Genomic DNA, 25843 nt, shown 5'->3' with positions numbered 1-25843 from the left:
TACAAATGGAGAGCGTTTGGCACTGTTGCATCTGTCACAAGGAGTGGCCGCCAACCAAAGATGACGCCAAGACTTCAGCGCAGAATACTCCGAAAGGTTCAAAAGAACCCTTGAGTGTCTGCTAAAGAATTACTGAAATCACTGGCACAGTCCAATATCTCTGTGCGCACATCAACTATATGTAAAACAATGGCCAAGAATGGTGTTCATGGGAGGACTCCATTGTAGATAGCAACTGCTGTCTAAAAATAAAAAAATAAAAACATTGTTACTCGTTTAATGTTCGCAAAAAGGCACTTGGACATTTCACAGAAGGTATGGCAAAATATTTTGTGGACTGACGAAACCAAAGTTGAATTGTTTGGGAGTAACACACAACGTCATGTGTGGAGGAAAAATGGAACATCTCACCAACATCAACACCTCATCCCCACCGTAAAGCATGGTGGAGGGAGCAGCATTATTTGGGCCTGTTGTGCTAACTCAGGGCTTGGACAACTTACAATCATTAATGAAAGAATGAATTCAAAAGTTTATTAGGATGTTTTGCAGGAAAACGTGAGGCCGTCTGTCAGACAGTTGAAGCTAAAAAGAGGATGGATGCTGCAACAAGACAATGATCCAAAAGACAGAAGTAAATCACCTTCAGAATGGCTACTGAAGAACAAAATACCCGATCTGGAGTGGCCAAGTCCAGACTTGAACCCCGTTGAGATGCTTTGGCATGACCTAAAGCAGTGGTTTTCAACCTTTTTTGACTCACGGCACATTTTTATATTGGAAAAAATCTCGCGGCACAACACAAACCAAAAATGTTCCCAAAAGTATTTACTGTACATCATATTCAATTATAAAATAATTTCTCAGTATGTATGCTTACTCAGTGTGAAACTTGAGCCTGTTTAGATGAACACAAAGTCGATATCCTTATTCTTCAACAGCTCTGTCTTTGTTTTAATTAAAATTTTTTTTTTTTTTATAGCAGTTAGGCTTGAAAAAGCTCAGAATTATCAGACAGGGGGACTTGAGCAATGTCTTTAACCACATCAGGGGCGAGCATCTCGCAGACAATGGCTTTGTAGGCAGGTAGTATTAATGTCACTGTCACGGTGTCTGACTTTTTGGATTTAGCAACAAGGTAACTGGTTTTGAGAGCTTTCTCATTTTCCTTCTTAGTTTTTATATTACAAAAAAAGTTGCCTGTTTCTCTGTGTTCCCACGAAGGCAAACAAAATAGTCCATCGACTTGATTTGAAGCGACGGGTATTTCGTTTGGAGATGAAGTTTAAACTTGCTTTGCACCATGGCGCGGTGCTGCTCCTGTCGCGTTCAAAAACTGCTCGGATTTTTAGCCATTATCCACCTTGCTCTTCTCAACAATGTGTTGTAATATAACACAGGGGGAGGATTGACGGTCGTCACATATGGATAAAATAGAAAGGACACTTTCGAGTATATCGACACATGACGAGTCTAACCAAATAATGTGCAGTAGACGTGTTGGGGTGCACTTTGTCGCGGACAGCAAAGTCGTTGATGGCTAGAAATCCGAGCAGTTTTTGAAAGCGAGACGAGCAAACTTCGCTCATCTGCACACGACCAAGAACTTTCTACCGACTCCTTCCTTCCTTCCTTCCTTCCTTCCTTCCTACTGCAACTCCGCCCGACGACGTAAAAAAAATATTGTAATAGCCCTGAATGGGGATTTACAAAGGAGAGGAGTTGGTGATGACTTTCCAACTTTATTGTGGCAACAATGGAAAATAATAAACAAAATAACAGCGGCATCCGCAACATGCGACCGCTAACTTGCTCTCATGCCGTTCTCCCTCCCTCCTTGCTTGCTTCCTGCTACGTCACTCTGCAGTCTGATGGCCCCTCAAGGGCCCGCACAGTTACGGACATTACAATATATATATATATATATATATATATAAATACGACATTAGATAATTTCTCGCGGCACACCTGATGATCTCTCACGGCACACTAGTGTGCCGCGGCACACCGGTTTAAAAACACTGACCTAAAGACAGCGATTTATGCCAGACATCCCAGGAATCTGACTGAACTCCACCAGTTTTGTTGAGAAGAATGGGCCAAGATTAGTCCTGATCAATATGCTAAACTGATCTGCTGCTACAGGAAGCATCAAAGTTATTGCTGCCAAAGGGGGGGGGGGGGGACAACAAAATATTAAATGTGATGGTTCACTTACTTACTCCTACTTCTTACTTCTGTCATTGTCAAAACCTATAAATGTTTGGGTGGTTTTAGTCAGAGACTGTTGTTTCATCTGTGTGATTTTGAAAAAGCTCAGATCACATTTGATGGTGATTTTATGCAGAAATGTGAAAATTCCAAAAGGTTCAGATACTTTTTCATACCGCTGAAATACCGTACAACCGTGTGATGGAAAATTTCAGTGGTTTTGAAACAGTGACGTTTCCACACCATGGTAAACCTTGAAACCTGTAACCGGCACATGCCTATCTGTCAGTCTTTAGCAGAGGTTACATTCCATAAACTTTTGCTTTTTGATAGTAACAACAATTTGCCCTTTTGACTTAACAACAGCAATTTAACAACAGCAAACATCAACAAAGATTATGATTAGAGTGAATGACATTTACTAGGTGTGTGGGGATGGATAAGTGAGTCTTCAGCAAGGGCGTAGGTTTGCATAGGGACGGTAGGGACATAACACTACCAACTTTTCAGGATGTTCAAATTGTCCCCACCAACTTTTAAGGCAACCTTATTTGCATTATATAGTGACTTGAGTTATATTGGTAATTAAGATTGTCTCCCAATATGTTATAGGGATATATTTGACCCTACCATTATTAAGTGAATTATTTTCATTTTGCTGTGACTTACATTTACCCCTTTTCACTGCTGAGTGTGCCAGTCCAGTTTTTTCCCCTCTGAGTCACGTTTGATTGGCTGATTACTTGGACTCCCCTCTTCCCCCAATACATACACCCACACAAACACACACTCACAGCCTCAGCCCCATGCCGCCTGCTCCACCCCCTTCCAAGAGGAGGGATATGAGAAGGGTTTTTCCCCCCGACCAGCTGCAGCCACTGAATTTAATGTAAAAAGACGTCATTGTCGTGGAGGTGGGGAACACACCGCTAATTTTGCTACTGAAAGTCTGACCTGTATCAGCATTAGCAAAACATTAAACTGTGTGAATTTGCTAACCTGCAAAACTTGAGTTGGAAGCTGCTTAGAAAGAAGTGTCCTCCTGTATTTTCTACTGTTAACGTTAATTAAAATGTGAGAAATGTAGTGAACTGAGGTTTATCCCTTTCTCCCCAATTTTTATTTTTATGTTATGCATGTGGTTTTAAATCAGCCCAAAGGAGCTTTCATTGTTTTTGTTGCGTTTGGCTGTGCTTGTGGACAAAAGCAGTAGGTAGTGTCTTACCGGATGGAAGGCTGATTTTTTTTTTTTTTTAATCCCTTGCTAAGAGTTTTTTTGTGTGTGTGTTATTTCTAATGTATATTTTTATATATTATATATATGTTAATTTCTCAACAATGTTGAGTGGTCTTAAGACAAATGTTTATTTTCTGCATCCCTGGATAGTTAAGAGATTATTAACAACTTTGTATCTATTATGTATTTGATATAATTTGAGTTGTTTTCAAATATTGAAATATAAATTTGCTAATTAAATCCAGACATTTATTCTGGTTTTCAAACTGTTTCTTTAGTAGTTTTTGAAAACAAAGGTTTGAATAGAACAGTTTATCACATCAGCCAATACATATGAAAGTTAGTATTAGTCAATACAGATGTATTTTGCATTAATTATTTAGCCTATCAATTAATTTGGTTTATATTCGTGAGAAATGTAGCCCTGACTCCCATTCACCCGGTGTGTTTGGTCTTATTAATGTCCCGTCCCCAGCAAAAAGTGTACATGCAGGTTATGCTGTTATATCGTCCCTACCAATGTTGAGACCAAACCTACGCCCTTGGTCTTCAGAATGACTTTTTTGGAGTGGAGTGATTCCAATTTTACATAATCTGATATGATAATTGAAATTCCATATTTTTATATCGCAATACTAGACGTAAATTTTTTAGCGTTAATTTACAACAACAACAAAAAGGCAGTCAGAAAAATGTTGTCAATAATGACTTTTTTATGAGGACAGATGATAATTTGGTGCATTGTCACACATTGCCTGAAGGAGTGAATTTTTCCATATAGCTGAAGCCCATTAGTGCACAGTCAGCACTGTTTGACATCCTTGCGTTCGACTAAGAGCAAGTCAGCTGTAAATTGCCGAAGGGGAGGCCAACAATTGCCTGATGAGCTGTGGAGAAATACAACTAGCGCTCAAACAACATTCGTCACAAAGGCAAACTGATTCATTTCACCGAGAGGAAGTGAAAGATGGACTCGGTCTCCACCTTTACAGCTATATTCACTTCAGCTGTTTTGGGAAGATCTTAAGGCTGCCAACCGGACCTCGAAGACCTTCAATCCCCTCCTGTTCTATTTGAGCCTTGTCTCTTAGAATGAAGTCATTGATGCTGGCTTCACACAAATCTGTGTTGACTGCAATCCTTCCGGATTCGACGACAAAGAACACACACACAAACATGAAGCAAAGACACATATAGTGGGGAGAGGATGATTGATACAGATTGATAGCAGCATGTCCCCCGACCGTATGATGGGAGGGAATCACCTGCACTCCCGATTTTCTCCTCCCAAGTCAGTGACAGCCAGAGTCAAGTCAAAGTCGTTCGTATAGAAGGGTATGGTGGGCAAGGAAATCAATAGGGATCGGAGAGAAGGGGGTCCTATGGGTCCTCAGAAGGGAGTGATAACGCTGAAGGGATTTCAGACAGAAAAGGTTCTCTTCATCCCATCCCCCACATGCTCTCTATGAACACCCCACCTTGCAGTGACCTCCCCCCGTCACCACCCTCTCCTCACATGTGGACCCAAAGCTCAATGCCCCCTTGTCTCTGTCCCCCCAAACCATAAGCACAGCACAAGAAGCCTTTCTCCGTTCTTTTCCCTAAACCAAGAACTACAATTTGCAGCTGCCTCCTTCTCGACTTCTCAGTTCGGCTATTGGCATCTTTTGTTCTATGAAAGACAAATCAGCCCATTCAGCCATAAAAAAAGAGCTAATTGTCTTAATTTTGTATTTCTTTCCCAATGTTGAATCTAATTATTGTGCAAACTCATCATCATTTGATTATATTTTGGTTGCTGTTTCTTAGTGAACAAGTATTGGCACCCCTGCAATTCTGTCAGATAATGCTCAATTTCTCCCAGTAAATGATTGCAATTACAAATGCTTTGATAGTAATATCTTCATTTATTTTGCTTGCAATGAAAAAACAAAAAGAGAATGGGGGAAAAAAATTAAATCATGATCATTTTACACAAAACTCAAAAAAATGGGCCGGACAAAAGTATTGGCACCCTCAGCCTAATACTCGGTAGCACAACCTTCAGACAAAATAACTGCGACAACCGCTTCCGGTATCCGTCAGAGAGTTTCTTACAATGCTCTGCTGCAATTTTAGACCATTCTTCTTTGGCCAACTGCTCCAGATCTCTGAGATTTGAAGGGTGCCTTCTCCAAACTGCCATTTTCAGATCTCTCCACAGGTGTTCAATGGGATTCAGGTCTCGACTTATTGCTGGCCACTTTAGAAGTCTCCAGTGCTTTCTCGCAAACCATTTCTAGTGCTTTTTGAAGTGTGTTTTTGGTCATTGTCCTACTGGAAGACCCATGACCTCTGAGGGACACCCAGATTTCTCACTCTGGGCCTTACATTACGCTGCAAAATTTGTTGGTAGGCTTCAGACTTCATAATGCCATACACACGGTCAAGCAGTCCAGTGCCAGAGGCAGCAAAGCAACCCCAAAACATCAGGGAACCTCCGTCATGTTTGGCTGTGGGGACCTTGTTCTTTGAAGGCCTTGTTTTTTTTTTCCTGTAAACTCTATGTTGATGCCTTTTCCCCAAAAGCTCTACTTTTGTCTCATCTTACCAGAGAACATTCATTCAGGCCTGAATGTTCCTGTGTCTACCGTGCACAGCGTCATCAATAAGTGTAAAGCCCATGGCACTGTGGCTAACCTCCCTAGATGTGGATGGAAAAGAAAAATGGATGAGGGATTTCAATGAAAGATTGTGCGGATTATGGCTAAAGAACCTCGACTAACATCCAAACAAGTTCAGGCTGTCCTGCGGTCCGGGGGTACAAGAGTGTCAACCCGTACTATCTGTCGGCGTCTGAATGAAACCCAGGAAGACCCCACTTCTGACCCAGAGACATAAAAAAGCCAGGCTGGAGTTTGCCAAAATTTACCTGAGAAAGCCAAAAACGTTTTGGAAGAATGTTCTCTGGTCAGATGAGACAAAAGTGGAGCTTTTTGGGAAAAGGCATCAACATAAGAGTTTAGAGCAAATGGAAACGAGGTCTTCAAAGAAAAGAACATGGTCCCCACAGTCAAACATGATGGAGGTTCCCTGATGTTTTGAGGTTGCTTTCCTACTTTTGGCATTGGTCTGCTTGACCATGTGCATGGCATAATGAAGTCTGAAGACAACCAACACATTTTGCAGCATAATGTAGGGCCCACTATGAGAAAGGTGGGGCTCCCTCAGAGGTCATGGGTCTTCCAGCAGGACAATGACCCAAAACACACTTCAAAAAGCACTAGAAAATGGTTTGAGAGAAAGCACTGGAGACTTCTAAAGTGGCCAGCAATGAGTCCAGACCTGATTTTGAAAATGGCAGTTTAGAAAAGGCACCCTTCAAATCTCAGAGACTCGGAGCAGTTGGCCAAAGAAGAATGGTCTAAAATTCCAGCAGAGCATTGTAAGAAACTCATTGATGGATACGGGAAGTGGTTGTTCGCAGTCATTTTGTCTAAAGGTTGTGCCACCAAGTTTTAGGCTGATGGTGCCAAAACTTTTGTCCGGCCCGTTTTTGGAGTTTTGTGTATGATAATGATTTTTTTTTTCATTCTCTTTTGTGCTTTTTCATTGCAAGCAAAATAAATGAAGATATTAAACCAAAGAATTTGTAATTGCAATCATTTCCTGAGAAAAAATTAGCATTATCTGACAGAATTCCAGGGGTGCCAATACTTGGCCAGCAGTGCAGCTGCGAGGTTTTCATTATAATACACGGGCTTTTTAATTTCCAACACAAAAACTCCAACAGACACTGAAAGTGAAATAGAACACTGTCTTTGTAGTAGCCTAGTAGTAGTACGTAACTATTCTGCATGCCTGTGTACTGCTATTGTGCACAACTTGTATGGAGAGAACGCACGAGCATAACACATTTGGACCAAAACAGCTGTTTTTGGATGGGATAAACAAAAAAAGATCCTCAGCACCCCCTGCTGTGTGTGACTATGAGCGCCCCTGGATGGATGGATGGATGGATGGATGGATGGATGGATGGATGGATGGATGGATGGATGGATGGATGGATGGATGGATGGATGGATGGATGGATGGATGGATGGATGGATGGATGGATGGATGGATGGATGGATGGATGGATGGATGGATAAATAAATATACAGTGGGGCAAATAAGTATTTAGTCAACCACTAATTGTGCAAGTTCTCCCACTTGAAAATATTAGAGAGGCCTGTAATTGTCAACATGGGTAAACCTCAACCATGAGAGACAGAATGTGGGGGAAAAAAACAGAAAATTACATTGTTTGATTTTTAAAGAATTTATTTGCAAATCATGGTGGAAAATAAGTATTTGGTCAATACCAAAAGTTCATCTCAATACTTTGTTATGTCCCCTTTGTTGGCAATAACCGAGGCCAAACGTTTTCTGTAACTCTTCACAAGCTTTTCACACACTGTTGCTGGTATTTTGGCCCATTCCTCCATGCAGATCTCCTCTAGAGCAGTGATGTTTGTGATATTTTCTATTGCACAAAGGGCCGCAGTGGGAGCAGGATTTCATTCTGACCAAACAAGATGACACCTTTTCACCAATCCTGGTGTGTTACAAGTGTAATCAGTTGGTTGCAGTCAGGTGCTGTTTGTTTTAGCAGACACCTCATTGGTTAAACTATCTGTGCTGGATCGGTCGGAACAAAAATCAGGACCCACAGCGGCCTTTGGGGACTGGTTTGGAGGCCTCTGATCCAAGCATTTGCTAATTGGAAAAAAATTAGATCATCCATCCATAAGTAAGCCTATCGCATATTTGCAGATAGACATCATTCAGGTTTGCGGTTTCTGTGCAGACAATGTCTGTGAGACTGAGGAGGAGAACTCTCTTGACCTCATTGTAGATTTGGGGAAAAATGTCCATGTCAGCCTTTTAGGGAATGCAAGTATGGACAGAGCACATGGAGGAATGTGCAGGCTGCTTCAGCAAGCGTGCGCATTAGACCACGTTGCCCAGGCAAGCCTGTCATGACGATGATACGTCCATTTTTTTGCAGGGTGATCTACCTTCAGGTGAGCATGAATGAAGGCCTATCCTACATCACCAGTTCAGTTCACATCACAACAACTGAATGTGTGAGTACACCATGTGTATACTCTTGATTTATTATTTGATAAATTTCACTTTTCCTTTCAAAACCTCTTTTGGATTTCCTCTAGTCCTCTTCTTCTCTTCTTTCTGAAGTCTCCTCTGTTGTGTGTCATCAGAGGAGGCTGTGAGTACTGGAATGCAAAGCAGTTTCTTTCTATTTGACTTTCTTTTGGACTAATTGAACCTCATTTTTTGTGTGTCGTCTGTACAGTTTGACGGAACTATTGTGCTGATTTCTTTGCTGGTGGTTTTCTTGCTGTTGGCCCTGCTACTCATGTGGTGGTTTTGGCCTCTCTGCTGCACTGTGGTAAGTTCACAGCTTCATTTGCAACCAACTCTTTTTAAACTGTTACATTATTTTTTGCTTCATGTAACCTTCAGGTCATCAAAGAACCGCCACCTCCACCTCCTCCTGAGCCTGTAAGTACAGTATCTACAGTACACAGATTATTTAATATCCAATTAAAAAGCATATATTAATTGCCCTTTTGAACATGTACAAGGCAAGGCAAGGCAAGGCAAATTTATTTATATAGCACAATTCAACACAAGGCAATTCAAAGTGCTTTACATCACATGAAGACCATAAAAATCACATTTAAATCAACACAACATAAAAACCAAGACAAATGATCGCATTTAATCACAGAATAAAAATAAATAAATAAAAATAAAACAAAAATAAAAATAAAGCAAAAACTACTACTAATAATAATCATTGAAATCAGCAATGGAGATAAGCACAAGAGGAATAGAAGGCAGGTAGGTTGAAATATATAGACAGTTATGGATATGCAGTGCCAAACAAAAGCAATTTTAGCCCTGATTTAAAGGAGCTAACAGTTCGAGCATACTTCAGACGTTCGGGTAACTTGTTCCAGAGGTGAGGAGCATAATAACTAAATGCTGCCTCACCCTGCTTGGTTCTTGTTCTTGGAACATGCAGAAGACCCGTTCCAGACGACCTTAGGGGTCTAGATGTCTCATAGGAATCTAACAAGTCAAGCATGTATTTTGGTCCAAGGCCATTAAGTGTTTTGTAGACGAGCAGTAGTATTTTATAGTCTATCCTTTGACTCACTGGAAGCCAGTGTAGCGATTTCAAAACCGGTGTAATGTGGTCCAGCTTCCTTGTATTTGTGAGGACTCTGGCTGCAGCATTCTGTACTAGCTGCAGCTTCCTGACTGATTTTTTATCAAGACCTGTAAATATACCGTTGCAGTAGTCCAATCTGCTGAAAATGAATGCATGCATAAGTTTTTCCATGTCTTGTTGAGTCAGAAGCCCCTTAATTCTGGTTATATTTTTTAGGTGGTAATAAGCGGATTTAGTGACGGACTTTAGATGGCTATCAAATTTTAGGTCTGAGTCAATAATTACGCCAAGGTTTCTGACTTGATTTGTAGCTGTTAGTGACATTGTGCTAAGTTGGCTGCACAACTTAGCAAGTGTAAGTCGCCAGGTTAAGACGTACTCGACTCTCGTCTGCCATTTTGTCTCCAGTCGTTTTTTTTTTGTTTTTTTTTGTCGAATAAACGGTGGCTTATTGTTCCTGACTGTCTTATTTTTACTTTATTAATATGATGTGTTCTGGCCTCAGCTTGACAGACAGCTAACAAGACCATTGTTCTCTTTGAAGCTTTTTACTTTCTTCTCTTATGACAAGTTGTAAAGCTGTAACACACACACAGTGCTGGCCAAAAGTATTGCCCCCCCTTTAATTCTGTCAGATAATGCTCAATTTCTTCCAGAAAATGATTGTAATTACAAATGCTTTGGTAGTAATATTTTCATTTACTTTGCTTGCAATGTTAAAACACTAAAGAGAATGGGGGGGGGGGGGGGGGGGGGAATCTTTATCATTTCACACAAAACTCCAAAAATTGGCCGGACAAAAGTATTGGCACACTCAGCCTAATACTTGATAGCACAACCTTTAGACAAAATAACTGCGAACAACCGCTTCCGGTATCCATCAATGAGTTTCTACTGGAATTTTAGACCATTCTTCTTTGGCCAACTGCTCCAGGTCTCTGAGATTTGAAGGGTGCCATTTTCAGATCTCTCCACAGGTGTTCTATGGGATTCAGGTCTGGACTCATTGCTGGCTACTTTAGAAGAAACCATTTTCTAGTGCTTTTTGAATTTTTTTTGGTCATTGTACTACTGGAAGACCCATGACCTCTGAGGGAGACCCAGATTTCTCACACTGGGGCTTACATTATGCTGCAAAATTTGTTGGTAGTCTTCAGACTTCATAATGCCATGCACACGGTCAAGCAGTCCAGTGCCAGAGGCACCAAATCAACCCCAAAACATCAGGTACCCCCCGCCATGTTTGACTGTGGGGACATTGTTCTTTGAAGGCCTCGTTTTTTCCCCCCCTGTAAACTCTATGTTAATGCCTTTTCCCAAAGAGCTCTACTTTTGTCTCCGCTTACCAGAGAACAGTCTTCCAAAACGTTTTTTGGCTTCCAGCACGACACTTCAAAAAGCATTAGAAAATGGTTTGAGAGAAAGCACTGGAGACTTCTAAAGTGGCCAGCAATGAGTCCAGATCTGTAAATGGAAGTTTGGAGAAGGCACCCTTCAAATCTCAGAGACCTGGAGCAATTGGCCAAAGAAGAATGGTCTAAAATTCCAGCTGAGCATTGTAAGAAACTCTCTGACGGATACCGGAAGCGGTTGTTCGCAGTTATTTTGTCTAAAGGTTGTACTACCAAATATTAGGCTAAAGGGGGGGGGGGCAATACTTTTGTCTGGCCCATTTTTTGAGCTTTGTGTAAAATGATAATGATTTATATTTTTTTGATTGTCTTTTGTGTTTTTTCATTGCAAGCAAAATAAATGAAGATATTACTACCAAAGCATATGTAATTGCAATCGTTTTCTGGGAGAAATTCAGCATTATCTGACAGAATTACTGGGGTGCCAATACTTTTGGCCAGCAGTGTATATGTCAAAATATTCTGTTTTGCCAAGCACAATTTTGAAATATTTCATGTACTGTGTTAGTATTTATTCATATTCAATGATCGGTATTATGATTTAGTAATATTTGATTTGTAATTGTTGACACTTTCCTCACTCAGGAATCGGACGATGAAGATGGGATGCCCAAGAAAAGGTGGCCCACAGTGGACGCATCTTACTACGGAGGACGAGGAGTTGGGGGCATCAAACGAATGGAGGTACATAGTACATATACACATTTGTAGACATGCAGCGCTTTTTAGATGTACAGTGTCATTTGTTATTAATATGTTGGTGCAGGTGCGCTGGGGGGAAAAAGGCTCCACCGAGGAGGGCGCCAAGCTGGACAAACCAAAAAACGCTGTCGTCAAAATGCCAGAGCAAGAATTTGAGCCTTTTGAGCCCAAACCTCGCAAAGCTAACCGCAGACCCACCCAGCAGAGGAGGTGGTACACACCTATTCAGGTTTGTCTTTAAAACAATTCGTGAAGTTTATTTAGGCATGTTAAGTATTTTCATGAATTATATGTATGTGTACTGTGTGCCATTCCGCCCCATTCAGGGTAAGCTGGATGCCCTGTGGGCTCTCTTGAGAAGAGGCTACGACCAAGTCTCTTTGATGAGGCCTCAGCCTGGAGATCAGGTGAGTTCTCGCTGGAATTCCTTCATTTAGCTAGCAACAAAAACAACATGTGCACTCCAGACATAGGCATTATGACTAGTGCGTGACTATAATTATGGATATTTTGACGGGGTGGGTAGCAGCCACTTAAAAGCTTTGTTGCAGATAATGTATTCATCTGACGTACAAAGATAGAAAACATCTGCCGTCAGTTGCTAAAAGACACCATGTTGGTGTGCTACACATACACACTGGGGCAGCTTAATTTTACACACTGAACGCAAGATGGCATCTATTATCCCATCGGAATTAACAAAACCTTCACTTTTTACTCTAGAATTCTGAAGCTGCGCCATACTGTCAAAAAAAAAAACAAAAAAAAACTAGATGGAGCAAAGTGGCGACTGTTTTCTAACCTTAGACCCCTATGCTGCACCCCTATAACCCTGAGGGCATGTTTTCATCATCATGCTGGTTGCCATGGTGTAACATCTGCAGTTGTCAATGGTGTCATTGTCACTCACCATTGGAAAATGTATCAATTTGGCCCTTGTGTAATATATTCATCGGCATGTAACAGTACGTCTATAGTCGATAAACGAAGACGCTGTCAGTGGATTCATCCACAATTTGTAACTTTTTTTCTTCTGAGTTGCACAATTCATCTTTTTAGGACAGATGATTCTGGAGGTTTTTTCAGTCACTTCACAGAGATGCCCCAACAATGAGCACAACTGCCTTCATGCCCCATTAACTGAGAAAAATGAAACTACTCTTCACATATAAACAAAAGAAGGGGAAAGTGAAGGGGTGCACTTCTATGGCAAGGGAGAGCAAGATTCCGCTGAAAGGCATAGAAGACATAAAAGACTGCAATGACTGCTAGTGAAAGAGAAGCTGACAGTCAAGCATTGAGTAGAGACAAATGCGGCAGCAAAAGGAGGAAACGACAGTCTAACAATGTGAATAGCGTTGCATTGAATTGAAAGATCAAAACTAAACTATTTCTGATGTTATTTCAAAGACATGCTATTCAATAAAAATCCATTTGGATCTGTACACTGCAAAATTCTAACATCTTAATAAGATTATTATTATTTGAATGTAAAGTTATGCATTTTGAATGTAAAGTTATGCTGTTGTGAATAGATGCAAAATCCCACATGGCGGCCGGCACAAAATGAAGAGCTTGTATATACTAGTATATAAATATATATATTTTTTATATATATATATATTTTTTTTTGTTTGTTTGTTTTGTTTTGTTTTGTTTTGTTTTTTCAAAGACCTACATACTTGGATGTGAAATCATCTCTGTCATGGCTTTGTCAGGCTGCTGCTTACCTTTGCGAAACAGGAAAAAGACTTATACAAAGTGACTCCAGTATGGAGGTAGATTTGTGTCTTTATTATTCAATCAAAAAAAAAGTTGCTTCAATCAAATAAAAAGTTGCTTCAATCAAAATATATATTTTCAATCAAAGAAAACATCTCTTCAATAAAAAAAAATGTGTTTGAATGCAAAAATAAATTTGAAACTCAAAAAAATATATTTGAAAACTATTTTTCTTTGATTGAATTTTTTTTTTTTTTATTTAAGTCAAGTTTTTTTTTTTATTGAAACACCATTTTTGATTGAAGTCATGTCATTTTGCGTTTGGACCACATTTTGGCTAGGACATTTGTGTCTTTATTATTCAATCAAAAATTAAGTCTCTTCAAACAAAAAAAAAATATTTTCAAAAGAAAAATCACTTCAATCCAAAATTTTTAAAAATTCAATCGTAGAAAAAAAGGTTTGAATGTGAAAAAATATTTGAGACTCAGAAATTCGCATTTGAACACTTTATTTTTCCATTCAAACCGTTTTCTTTGATTGAAGCAATCCTTTTTGTGTTCAAGCCATATTAGGGGTAGGACATTTGTGTCAAAATCATTCAATCGCAATAAAAGTTGCTTTAATCAAAAAACTATTTTTAATCAAAGAAAAAAATCATTTGCAAAAATATATATTTTTCTAAAATATATTTTTTTTATTTGAAATATATATATTTTTTATTGAAGTATCACTTTTTACAGATTACTAAACTGTACCCACAGATTAGTAAACTGTGGGTACAGATTAGCTATGATTTTTTATTTTTTCTATCCTGGCACCCGGGGGGCTCCGTAGAAAAGCAAAAAGTTTTAAACTTTTTTTTTTCAAAGTGGAAAAAGTTTTGAAGACACTTTTTTTTTGAAGTGGGAAAAGTTTTGAAGGCACTTTTTTTCGATTGAATCATTTTGACACAAAGATTCAACTTCAACGCTAGTTCCGGTGTGTTTGAGTGGCGGCTGATTGGGCCAATGGCATAAAAGTATGAAGCAAGAATAATGGCCATTGGCCACCAGGTCTCCATCCAGCCATCGGAGTCTCCTGGAGTCCAAGCCGATTATAGGGCACTGGTACGGGGGTGTAACATTGGCATTTCACCGGAGTATGGTGCCCTGCTGCTTAATGTGATTCAACACGGCGAACTTCACCCGCTGCCCTGACGTGACGGTTGGCAATCGGTTCCAGCCGGAGTGTCCGCGACGCGCCGGTACAAGAGTGGTCGGCGAGTGGCCCGACACTAGCCTGCCCAGTAAGAGAGTGGACTTCCGGCGAGTCGCCGGCGTCCACGCCTGGAGCCCCATCACTTCAACTTTGAATGAGTGTCGTGTCATTCGCGGACCGTCCACTCGACAGCCGGCCACCGCGCCTGGGGGGTGATATCGGGGTCCGACCAGTGTGCCGCGACAGGGCAACGTGCCGTTGCGGGTACTCCGGTGAAATGCCGATGTTACACCCCCGTACCAGTGCCCTATAATCGGCTTGGACTCCAGGAGACTCCGATGGCTGGATGGAGACCTGGTGGCCAATGGCCATTATTCTTGCTTCATACTTTTATGCCATTGGCCCAATCAACTGCCACTCAAACACACCGGAACTAGCGTTGAAGTTGAATCTTTGTGTCAAAATGATTCAATCGAAAAAAAGTGCCTTCAAAACTTTTCCCACTTCAAAAAAAAAAGTGTGTTCAAAACTTTTTCCACTTTGAAAAAAAAAGAGTTTAAAACTTTTTGCTTTTCAAAAAAAGTGACACTTCAATAAAAAAATATATATATTTCAAATTTTAAAAAATACTTTCAAAAAATATATATTTTTGCAAATGATTTTTTTCTTTGATTAAAAATAATTTTTTGATTAAAGCAACTTTTATTGCGATTGAATGATTTTGACACAAATGTCCTACCCCTTATATGGTTCAAACACAAAAAGGATTGCTTCAATCAAAGAAAACAGTTTGAATGAAAAATAAAGTGTTCAAATGCGAATTTCTGAGTCTCAAATATTTTTTCACATTCAAACCTTTTTTTCTACAATTGAATATTTTTAAAATTTTTGATTGAAGTGATTTTTCTTTTGAAAATATATATTTTTTGTTTGAAGCAACTTAATTTTTGATTGAATAATAAAGACACAAATGTCCTAGCCAAAATGTGGTCCCAACGCAAGATTACATGACTTCAATCAAAAATGGTGTTTCAATCAAAAAAAACTTGACTTAAATCAAAAAAAAAAAAATTTCAATCAAAGAAAAATAGTTTTCAAATATATTTTTTTGAGTTTCAAATTTATTTTTGCATTCAAACACATTTTTTTGATTGAAGAGACGTTTTCTTCGATTGGAAATATATATTTTGATTGAAGCATTTTTTTATTTGATTGAAGCAACTTTTTTTTTTTTGATTGAATAATAAAGACACAAATCTACCTCCATACCTCCAGTAGCTAGTAATAATAACTCTGAATGAACTTTTTTAAACCTCTCAAAGGCCAAACAGTGCAACTTTCATGAAATTATAAGTAATTATAATGATAATTGACCACAGCATCCTGTCTCTCTATTAGCTTCCCTCTTTCTCTCTCACACATGCACAGCTTAGCCATTTAGCTGAGCTTACTTTGCTTACTTCTACAGCACTTTTCACATCGTTGCGCGACGTCTGTAAACGGGAGTTTCCAGGGTAAGACCGACAAATTAAAAATGGTTCGGGGGCTTAATGCAGCATGAATCTGCTATGGCAGCTTATAGGCATATTGTTCTGTCAAACACAACAGTTGTTTTGGTTTAAAATACCGCAGTTTCTTTTAAAGAGGAGTGCAAGAGCAGAAACGGCTTTTTCAGTCTTGTCTGTGTTTATATATACGTATATAACTCCAAAATTTAGCTTAATGGCGGATTGCAAGCAACTATCAGGTGTATACTTCCACCTACTGTACAAGAGTTAGGTGGGTCTTATTGGTCAATAGTTAACCTGCCTTATCTTGCTTGTACTCATGTTGCTGCCATCTAATGCTCAATTACGGTTAGTATTAGTTGCACAGGGCTTATCGATTGTGGCGGAGGCATAAAAACGAAACCCCTGATAATGGGGGGGGGGGGGGGGGGGGGGCAAAAGTAACGTGTAATACAGGAGGTGACAATTTGAAAAGTATTGGAGTATAAAGTACAGATAATGTCAAATGTAGTGAAGTAAAAGTTAGAAGTACCACTTCATTTTTGTACTGAAGTAAAGTACAGATATACAAAGTACAGTAACAAAGTACTTGTTACATTCCACCACTGATTTCCAGCTGTTCCAGTTCAAATGAATTGGTCGTCTTAAAAGATTGATAACCTGCAGTGGCAAAAAGAACAGTAAAGCTGGAACGATTGTCGCGCGAGTTTTCCAGGGAGCGCTCCTCCCGCTTTCTCCTCGCATTACTTGTACCTCGCTGCATCTGCAAACGGCCATCAGCATGCTGCCACTTTCTGCCACATGCTGTCTTTGCATTTTGTGTCTGAACTGCATGTGTGTGTGTTTGTGTGTGCATGCTTGTCACTGTAAGTTGTGTGTCAGCACCGGCGAGTGAGCGTCACACAAACAGATGGGCAGTTTAAAGGCCACGAGCCATATTGTGACACAAGAGATTCCCTTCTTTTGTCCCCACAGCTGATGGCACGGATGCTCCGTCACACAGCATGGCAAAGACCAGAGGGGGGCCCCCCTCTGTCACCCAATCACTTTGCTTTAAAGCCTTACTTGGCCCTAATTTCATCCAACACATTTTATCACTCACCTCTTGTAGCGTTTAAGAGACGACTTTTAGTGTCTGCTACACGTCCAAAGCATCCATCGCTTGTCCTATTCAGGGTAAAGCTTGAGCCTCACTAAGTGAAAATTAGCTTGCCAGTCCATTAGCGGGCCCATCCATTTGGGAATTTGTGTGATGAAATGATAGATATTAAGAGTTATTTACTTATAGTAAAAATGAGGCATTTCTTGGAAGGAGGCATTATTTTGTCACAGCTACTGCATCTATTCGTACAGTGGTTTACAAATTTTTCAAACACCACCTACGGTGGTGCCTTTACTTACGAAATTAATTGGTTCTGGAAGTTGTTTCGTAACTTGAAAATTCTGTAAGTACAGATGCGTTTTCCATGTAAATGCCCTAATCCATTCCAAATTCAGACATAAATCTTTTAGAATCAGTGTTGGGCACGTTACTTTAAAAAAGTAATTAGTTACATTACTCACTACGTCCAAAAAGTAACTGAGTTAGTAACTGAATTACTCTATAGTAAAAGTAACTAGTTACCGGAGAAAGTAACTATTTCCGTTACTTTAAAAAGAACTTGTTGTATGTCAAAGAATTTGAAATTTTCTGAGTAGTATTCGAATCAGTGGAATAGAGAAGAACAGACAGGTAGTTAACTTGTTAGGTGCTTCAGCAGATTTGAATTGCTTACAATAGATGTCGACAAAAGCTTTGCCCCGGGACATAAATTACACATTACATGCAGGTTCTTTCCTTTAATTTCGACAAACTTGAAATAGTGTCTATATCTCCACCTCTTAAAGGACAATTTTTCTTCTGACTGCTCTGCCATCCCGACCCTGTGCATCTGTTTTGCGTGTGTGTGTTTGCCGCACGAGCTGTTCCGGTTTGCTTGTGAAATCACCGGCTCTGATTGGCTTACCACGACACATGACTCTAACCCTCAGCCAATCACAATCACTTCCATCGCATCTCTCGAGGGGCTGCATTCAGGTAGGCTAGTTTCCCGACAATTCACGTCACCTTCAAAGCGTCTGCCGTCCTCAAGATGGAAGCATAATTATCGCTGGCTGACAGTGGGAGATGGGAACGAGGCTAGCATCAGGTGTAGCAAACACAGAAACGTTACCAAATTTTGGAAAGCATTGTCTAATTGAATGAGCAGGGACAAACAGCTTGGAGTCAGAGGTACGTGCGCTATTCTCGAACCTGAACGCACCCCAAGTCTTGGATGACAAATCAACAGAGCAGAGAGTCGACTCGACACGGCTGGTAGTTTCTTCAATTTATTCAGAGTAAGTAACGTATCGCTTTTGACCGTCAGTAACGGTAACGGCGTTGTAATGGCGGAAAAAGTAATTAGTTAGATTACCCCGTTACTGAAAAAATAACGCCATTACGTATTTACTCCCAACACTGTTTATAATGCATAAAAATGCATCAAAACATGTAATAAATACATCAGTGTTGACACCGATTACTTAGAGTAATTTGATTACTGATTACGCCGCAAAAGTAATCTAGTTACTTTACTAATTCATTATCAAAGTAACTAAGTTACTCTAAAAGTAATTTAGCAGTTACTTTTTACCAATTTTTTGCCCTTTGCTGCCTTAACATAGGGATGACAACAGAAAAATGCCATCACATGTAATTGACTTTCCGAGAATTGAATTTAAAGGACAACATTGGAATATTTCACAAAAAGCTTAATCTTCTAGTTAGCGGGGGTTTAATTAGTCAATGGAGTTGATTTCAACCATCATTGACTCGCGCTAGCTTAGCCACTTCGAAAGCCCTGAAACTAACAAATAACCGACAAACTGCACGGAATTTGTTCAAATCAACTCCAATCACTAATTATACCCCTGCCAAATCAAGTTTAAGTCTCATGTCAAAAATTCTGAACTTCCCCTTTGAAATAAAGACCTACCCGATAAAATGCTGTCTATAAAAGTTGTAAACCAATAAAACAAACAACAAAACTGAATGAAATGAGCAAGAATCCTACAGTAGTAAATATTTCATAATGGGTCAAAATTATTTTTCAAACTGATCACGTGACAAGCACCTTTGAGACTGTCCTTTGCTTTGCTTAGCCAAAACTACAGTTGAGGATTGATATTTTGAATTTCTTTGAACATAAGCTTTTAAAAGCTTCAACAACAACTGAACTTTAACCGAGGATTGAACATGAACAGTGTCAACATTTATAAATATAAGGCGGAAAACAAAGACAAGACTGAAAAAGCAGTTTCTGCTCTTGCACTCCTCTTTAAAAGAATCTGCTGTATTTTACGCCAAAACAACTGTTGTGTTTGATAGAACAATATGTCTATATGCTGCCATAGCAGATTCATGCCGCATTAAGCCCCCGAACTATTTTTAATTTGTCCGTTTTACCCTGGAAATCCCCGTTTACAGTAGTCGCGCAACCGCTTTTGTTTCAACCCAGCCATAAAACGAAGGTAATTAGTTATAATTATTATTCAAAATGCCTGTCATTTTTAGCTTAGTATCAATATTTGATGTGTAATATTTCGTTAAAACTTTAAAAATTATAAACTCGCATATTTTAAACTTTTTAACAAATGACATCAGAATGGAAAAAAAAATCTACCTCATAACTATTGCTGTGTTGTATTTTTTTTGTTACTGTCGCATTTTCTCCGATATGTTAGATAATAAATAATCGATCTAAACAAAGAAAAATTGAAAAAATACGTTTAAAAGGGTAAATATATGAAAAAGAAAATCTCGACCACCCACTTGAGGTTTGCGATTTCTGCATCGCGACCCTTGTTATATTACCATGTTTCACACATAAAATCCCCCCAAAAAATCCAGCTGTGGCCATTCACAGCTGTGTCTTGACACTCGGTGATACATGCTACAAGGAGTTTTTGGATCAAAACAACGTAAGTACACGATAATAGCTCGTTAAAGTCATGGCGTCTATATGCTGCTCTCGCGTGCTCTCACCTCCAAATAGGGTTTTGCTGTTTAAAAAGCTTTTTTTTTCCCTTCAAATGCCCTCCTGTTCAACATTTTTCTTTCCCCAGAAAATTGAGATTTTAAGCTTCCCAATGATGTATTACACATGTGTATCGGACAATTTTGAAAGTTGGCCAAATTGGGGGTCTCAAAGCGGAACTTCAAGTCACCTGAGTGTTTTCCACCATATATAAATACTGTACTATATACAGTACAGGCCAGAGGTTTGGACACACCTCATTCAATGTAATACAAGTGATGGTGCCAACCCCATTGAAAAGGCAACAAATTCCACTTATTAACCCTGATAAGGCATACAGATCTGCGAAGTGAAAACCTTTTCAGGTGTCTGTATCTTGAAACGCATTGAGAGAATGTGAAAAGTGTGCAAAAAGTAATAAGAGCAAAGGGTAAATACTTTGAAGAAAGTAGGATATAAAACCTATGTTCAGTTATTTCCTTTTTTGTGCCAAGTACATAATTCCACATGTTCATTCATAGTTTTGATATCTTCAGTGATAACTGACCATGTAAACAGTAGTGAAAATATAGACAACCCACAAATGATGAGGTGTGTCAAAACTTCTGACTTTTGTTTCAGGGTCATCAACATGTCAGATTACAGTCACAGTTAAGTTACAGTAAAGTAAACTGACAACACTGGTTACAATTAGATTATTGCACAATATACAGGTAGTCCCTGAGTTATGACATACCCGATTTATATGATTGAGTTTACGGCGCCTTACATCATTTTTTTACATCTTTTTTTTTTTTTTTTTTTTTTTATGTTAATTTCTGTATTGTCATGCATGCTTTTATTTTGACGCAGGAAGCGTAGAGCAGGTAGTACTTCCGCAAGCGAGCGCATGTACACACGCGTCCACCCCACACATGCACACATAAGGAAGAGCGCCACCGAGTGACAGAGGTGACAGCATGCACGCATATTTGATGCTTCAAAGCATGTACAGTATATAACCATACTATACAACCCCTTTTGTACTGTTTACTGTGTGTACAGTTGTGGTCGAATACTTGCGGCGAGTTTATATGATTGATATTTGATTGTCTGATGCTAATCGTTTATTATTGCTGTATCAGCAGCAACTTGTAAATGCAAATTTGAATTGATGTTATTGAAGATGAGACTGATTTTATTTCATTTGATTTTAGCTTTATTTCGCTTTATTTAGCTTTTATTCTGCAAGTGTTGATGTCATGAGCAGCTGAATAAAGTCAGCAAACCACACTGTCTTCTGACATCGTCATGACAAATCTAAGCTCGCGGTATAGCTAGGACTTAGCTCCAACATTTTGGCGAGCACAGTACAATGACGAATAATGGTTTTGGAAAGTTATTTTGAGATTTAGGGGGTGTTTAGGGGTACTTAAATGGTTGATTCCAACTGACGCAGAAATTTGTGTTACGTTGCCAGCGTTGGAACAGAACTCGTTCGTAACCAGTATTAGTGTTTTGCTTCATGGTTGGCCGAACCATCTCCCTGGTATACAGTGTATCACAAAAGTGAGTACACCCCTCGCATTTCTGCAGATAATTAAGTATATCTTTTCATGGGACAACAATGACAAAATGACACTTTGACACAATGAAAAGTAGTCCGTGTTGAGCTTATATAATAGAGTTAATTTATTTTCCCGTTGAAGAGATTGAAGAGGTGGGGGGTCACTGTACTGTCTTCAGAAGAGGCTTCCTCCTGGGGTGACAGCCATGCACACCAATATGATGTACAGTGCGGCGTATGGTCTGAGCACTAACAGACTGACCTCCCACCTTTTCAATCTTTGCAGCAATGCTGACAGCACTCCTGTAACGAGTCACATGACACTTTGGCGCGAAAATGACAAGTAGTACTCAATTTGGACATTTAGGGATGTATGTTTTTTCAAAGGACTGTACTCACTTTTGTTGCCAGGGGTTTGGATATTAATGGCTATATTTTGAGTTATATTGAGGGGAAAATAAATTAACTGTATTACTAGTATATAAGCTGCACACAGACTACTTTTCATTGTGTCAAAGTGTCACTTTGTCAGTGTTGTGCCATTAAAAGATATACTTAAATATCTGCAGAAATGCGAGGGCTGTACTCACTTTTGTGATACACTGTATCTTCCACACTCTTGAAACTGTAAGCACAGGAGGACTTCCATAACCACGTTATCTGTCATTTGCACAAACAGTAGGTGAAAGTAATCCACAATCATGATCATATCCCGCTTGTTGCCCCCTTATTGCTGTTTTTTCCCCGTCGTAAAATCTGTATACAGTGCCGTCATTCATGCTTACATCCTTGCTTTCTATGAAACATGTCATCTGAGGTTTGAGGCCAGTACGGTGTAGTGAGGAGCATCTCGCTCACGTGAATGCTTGGCATTAATGTCGTGCTTGGCGACAGGCAGAGCTGTCAGCTCCGATGCACGTCTCTGCTCTCACGTCCTTCTTTACTGCTATGGCCACCATTGTGTACGCACAACATATTGACTGGATCATATTTGTTTGCGTGTGAAGGGCATAGTCTTGAGGCCTGGAAAGAGACCGTGTGGGAGAAATGCTGGGGGTGTCTTAGGGTCTTTTCCTCAAAAACAAGTTGAGTTTTGGAAGTAAACACTTGCTATAAGGGAAATAAATATGTGACAAATATTACCATCAAACAGGGAAGATTAGTGTGATGTTCAAGATTGTATGACTTTATCTTATGTATGGCTGTTTTTGTTTAGCTGAAAATGACAAGAGATAACAATAAACTGTGAAAGAAAACAGTCTCTCCATTATGAGCTTTATTTTATGCACAGCTAAGGTCCACTGACCCGAGGCACAATGTAAGGATTTAAAACCAAATCAAAGACAAAACAATCTCTAAAGTGCAAAAGCAGTCAGAAGGCGGTCCAAATCTGTGGAAAGTTCACATTGCAGTAATGATGGTGTGGAATGTGGGAATGCATGTCTAAAATCCAGGAGAACGCAGGAACAGGAAGGTTGTTGATCTCAATTCAGATAAAATTCTCTTGTAGATTATTCTTGTTCAGGCATGTGTGCGCAAAACGGCATTTGTTGTCCTAAATTTGTCCTTTCTACATGCTAATGCTAATCAAATTGGCTAATTTTGTTGTTGTATATAATTATTTTTGTGTATAAAAGACCAAAAATAAGTACTGTACTTCAATTCATGCACTTTGCAATTACTCAATGAAGATGATTGATTCTAAAAAGATTCAATTGGGACATCCCTGTCTGCCGTGACCAAAAACCATGGCATGAATTACATAGGCAGAGATTGAGGGCGGTAGGCGAAAAATGACATTGCATGCAATCAGTGTCATTTTCGTCAAACACTTTTTTCACGACGATGACGATAATATAACAAGCTAAAAACGTGTTTTGGGAGACTAAAACATAAACAAGCCCAATGCTAGTGTTGTCTGACAAGATGAGAACGAGACAAAAATCTGCCACAGTTTCTGACACGTTCACTGTATGTGACATTTTATGTGTAGCTAGCCTGCATCGTAGCAGTGTCTGGTTGTGTCACTCATGTGATGTGATGCACCCCCACTCACCTGTGCAGTGTCCCCTCCACTGTCAAGGCTTGCACACACGGTAGGATTTGTTTTTTTATCTTGTTGTTTTAGCATTTAAAGGCCTGTACTAAGTGGTCATCACACACTAAATGTAACTCGTAGCGTTAGCATAGCATTCGTGTTAGCATTAGGCTAATACTAACAGCGAGTGTCCTCTTAAACGCTCTCTCCTCTTAAACTTTTTTTACATATAGTTTGTGGTGTCCAGGTGGGTATGAATGAATGAATGAATGAAAGCTTTATTTGGACATGAGGAAAAAAATAAAAATAATAGACAAACAAAACAAATGAAAAACAAAATGAATAAAAAAAAAAAAAAAATCAGACAGGACCAATGATATTCTCGAGATAACAGAAACAATAGTTAAGACAATAAATATAATGATAATAATAAACAAGATCAGAATTCATTGTGTCCAAAAAGGAGTAGGATGAAGCATTTGCTTATTAAAACCTATCCCCCATTTCTATTCCTTAATTAGATCTGTCCGCCCTATGTAACTAGTCCTCATATTAACAATGAAATAAACTAAATAAACATATACATAAGATGCAAGATAAACAAAAGTAAACAGGACTTAGCCAATAAGATATGTGAAAACCCCCTATAATTTAACCCCTTCCTCTTCCCTCTACCCAGTGAAAACCATGTGCTTGTAACACTTCCTAAACTAGGTCATGCTTAGACATTGCCTGAGCCCCTAATCTAGTTTATTCCACAGCTTAACTCCACAAACTGAAACACAAAAACTTTTAAATGTAGTTCATACCCTCTGATGCTGTAAGTGAAGCTCCCCCCTCAAACTGTATTGTCCTTCTCTGTTAAAAAATAATTTCTGTATATTGCCAGGAAGTGACCTGTGTGAAGCCTTATACATTAGCTGAGCTGTTTGAAAATGAACCAAGTCCATGAATTTTAATGTTCCGTAATTTAAAAATAATGTATTTGTATGATCCCTATAACCAGCGTTATTTACTATTCTTATGGCTCTTTTTTTGTAAAATGGGTAGTGAATTTATTGTACATTTATAAGTATTACCCCAGACTTCTGCACAGTAGTGTAAATATGGCAGGATTGAAGAACAGTAAAGTATGTGGAGTGATTTATGGTCAAGACTGTGTTTTGCTTTACTCAGGACTGGAATGCTTCTTGATAATTTACTTTGTATATGTTTAATATGAGCTTTCCAGTTAATCTTCTCATCAATAACTACCCCAAGAAACTTGTTTTCATAGACCCTTTCAATATTTACCCCATCTATCTGTATTTGTACTTCACTGTTTTTATTGCATCTGCTAAATAACATGAATTTTGTTTTACCTAAGTTTAATGAGAATTTGTTTCTGTCAAACCATTTTTTAAATTTACAAATTTCATCAGAAACCCTATAATATAATTAATTGAAAATAATTAACTGTTTTCATGCTAAGCAGTGTAGTTAATAACGGTGTTACAAATGGCGTTATTCTTTTCAGTAGTGAGTAATTTAATTTTTTTCCATTTTGCAACGCCGTTACCGTTACTGAGGATTAGGGGTGTGACAAATATCGAAATGGTGATATATCGTGATACTTTGTATCCCAACAGGTTATCGATATGTTCCTGTCAAGAATCGAGATACCGTTTTAAAAAGGTGTCAATTGACTGCCACTCGACGCCCAATCCATTTAGACTGGGAACGTTCGCTCATTCAAAACCAGAGCATTCAGTCATTCGGTCCGATTTTCAGGGCATTTGCAGGTCACTTTCTGTTCATTTTAGGGCATTTACAGGTCATTTCCTATTGCGTTTGAGTCACTTCCTATTCATTTGGGTGATTCTCAGGTCACTTCCTGTTCTGTAACGCAAAATAAACAACAAGTGACCCATAAAATACCCCAAAATCAACTGGAAGTAACTAAAAATCAACAGGTAAATGACCTTAAATGGCCCAAAATTACTCTTTGCC

General features: G+C 39.1%; 1 protein-coding gene across 3 annotated transcripts in view; it reads left to right on the top strand.

The window, feature by feature from the left end:
* The window catches only part of antxr1d (ANTXR cell adhesion molecule 1d), an 80034-nt gene that overhangs the window by 43912 nt on the left and 10279 nt on the right, over positions 1 to 25843 (top strand). For 2 of the 3 annotated variants that reach the window (XM_057847960.1, XM_057847962.1), the window contains 6 exons: positions 8478 to 8556; positions 8784 to 8879; positions 8954 to 8992; positions 11666 to 11764; positions 11847 to 12011; positions 12109 to 12189. In XM_057847960.1, the coding sequence (XP_057703943.1) occupies positions 8478 to 8556; positions 8784 to 8879; positions 8954 to 8992; positions 11666 to 11764; positions 11847 to 12011; positions 12109 to 12189 (559 nt within the window). Of the gene's footprint in view, positions 1 to 8477; positions 8557 to 8783; positions 8880 to 8953; positions 8993 to 11665; positions 11765 to 11846; positions 12012 to 12108; positions 12190 to 12841; positions 13275 to 25843 lie in introns of those variants that run through there. The other variant, XM_057847961.1, reaches the window with a different exon arrangement.

This window comes from Corythoichthys intestinalis, chromosome 10 (genome assembly GCF_030265065.1).
Source record: "Corythoichthys intestinalis isolate RoL2023-P3 chromosome 10, ASM3026506v1, whole genome shotgun sequence".
In the NCBI taxonomy this organism is placed as follows: Eukaryota; Metazoa; Chordata; class Actinopteri; order Syngnathiformes; family Syngnathidae; genus Corythoichthys; species Corythoichthys intestinalis.
The sequence above is the reverse complement of the archived record's forward strand: the minus strand, read 5'-3'. Positions and strand labels throughout refer to the sequence as shown.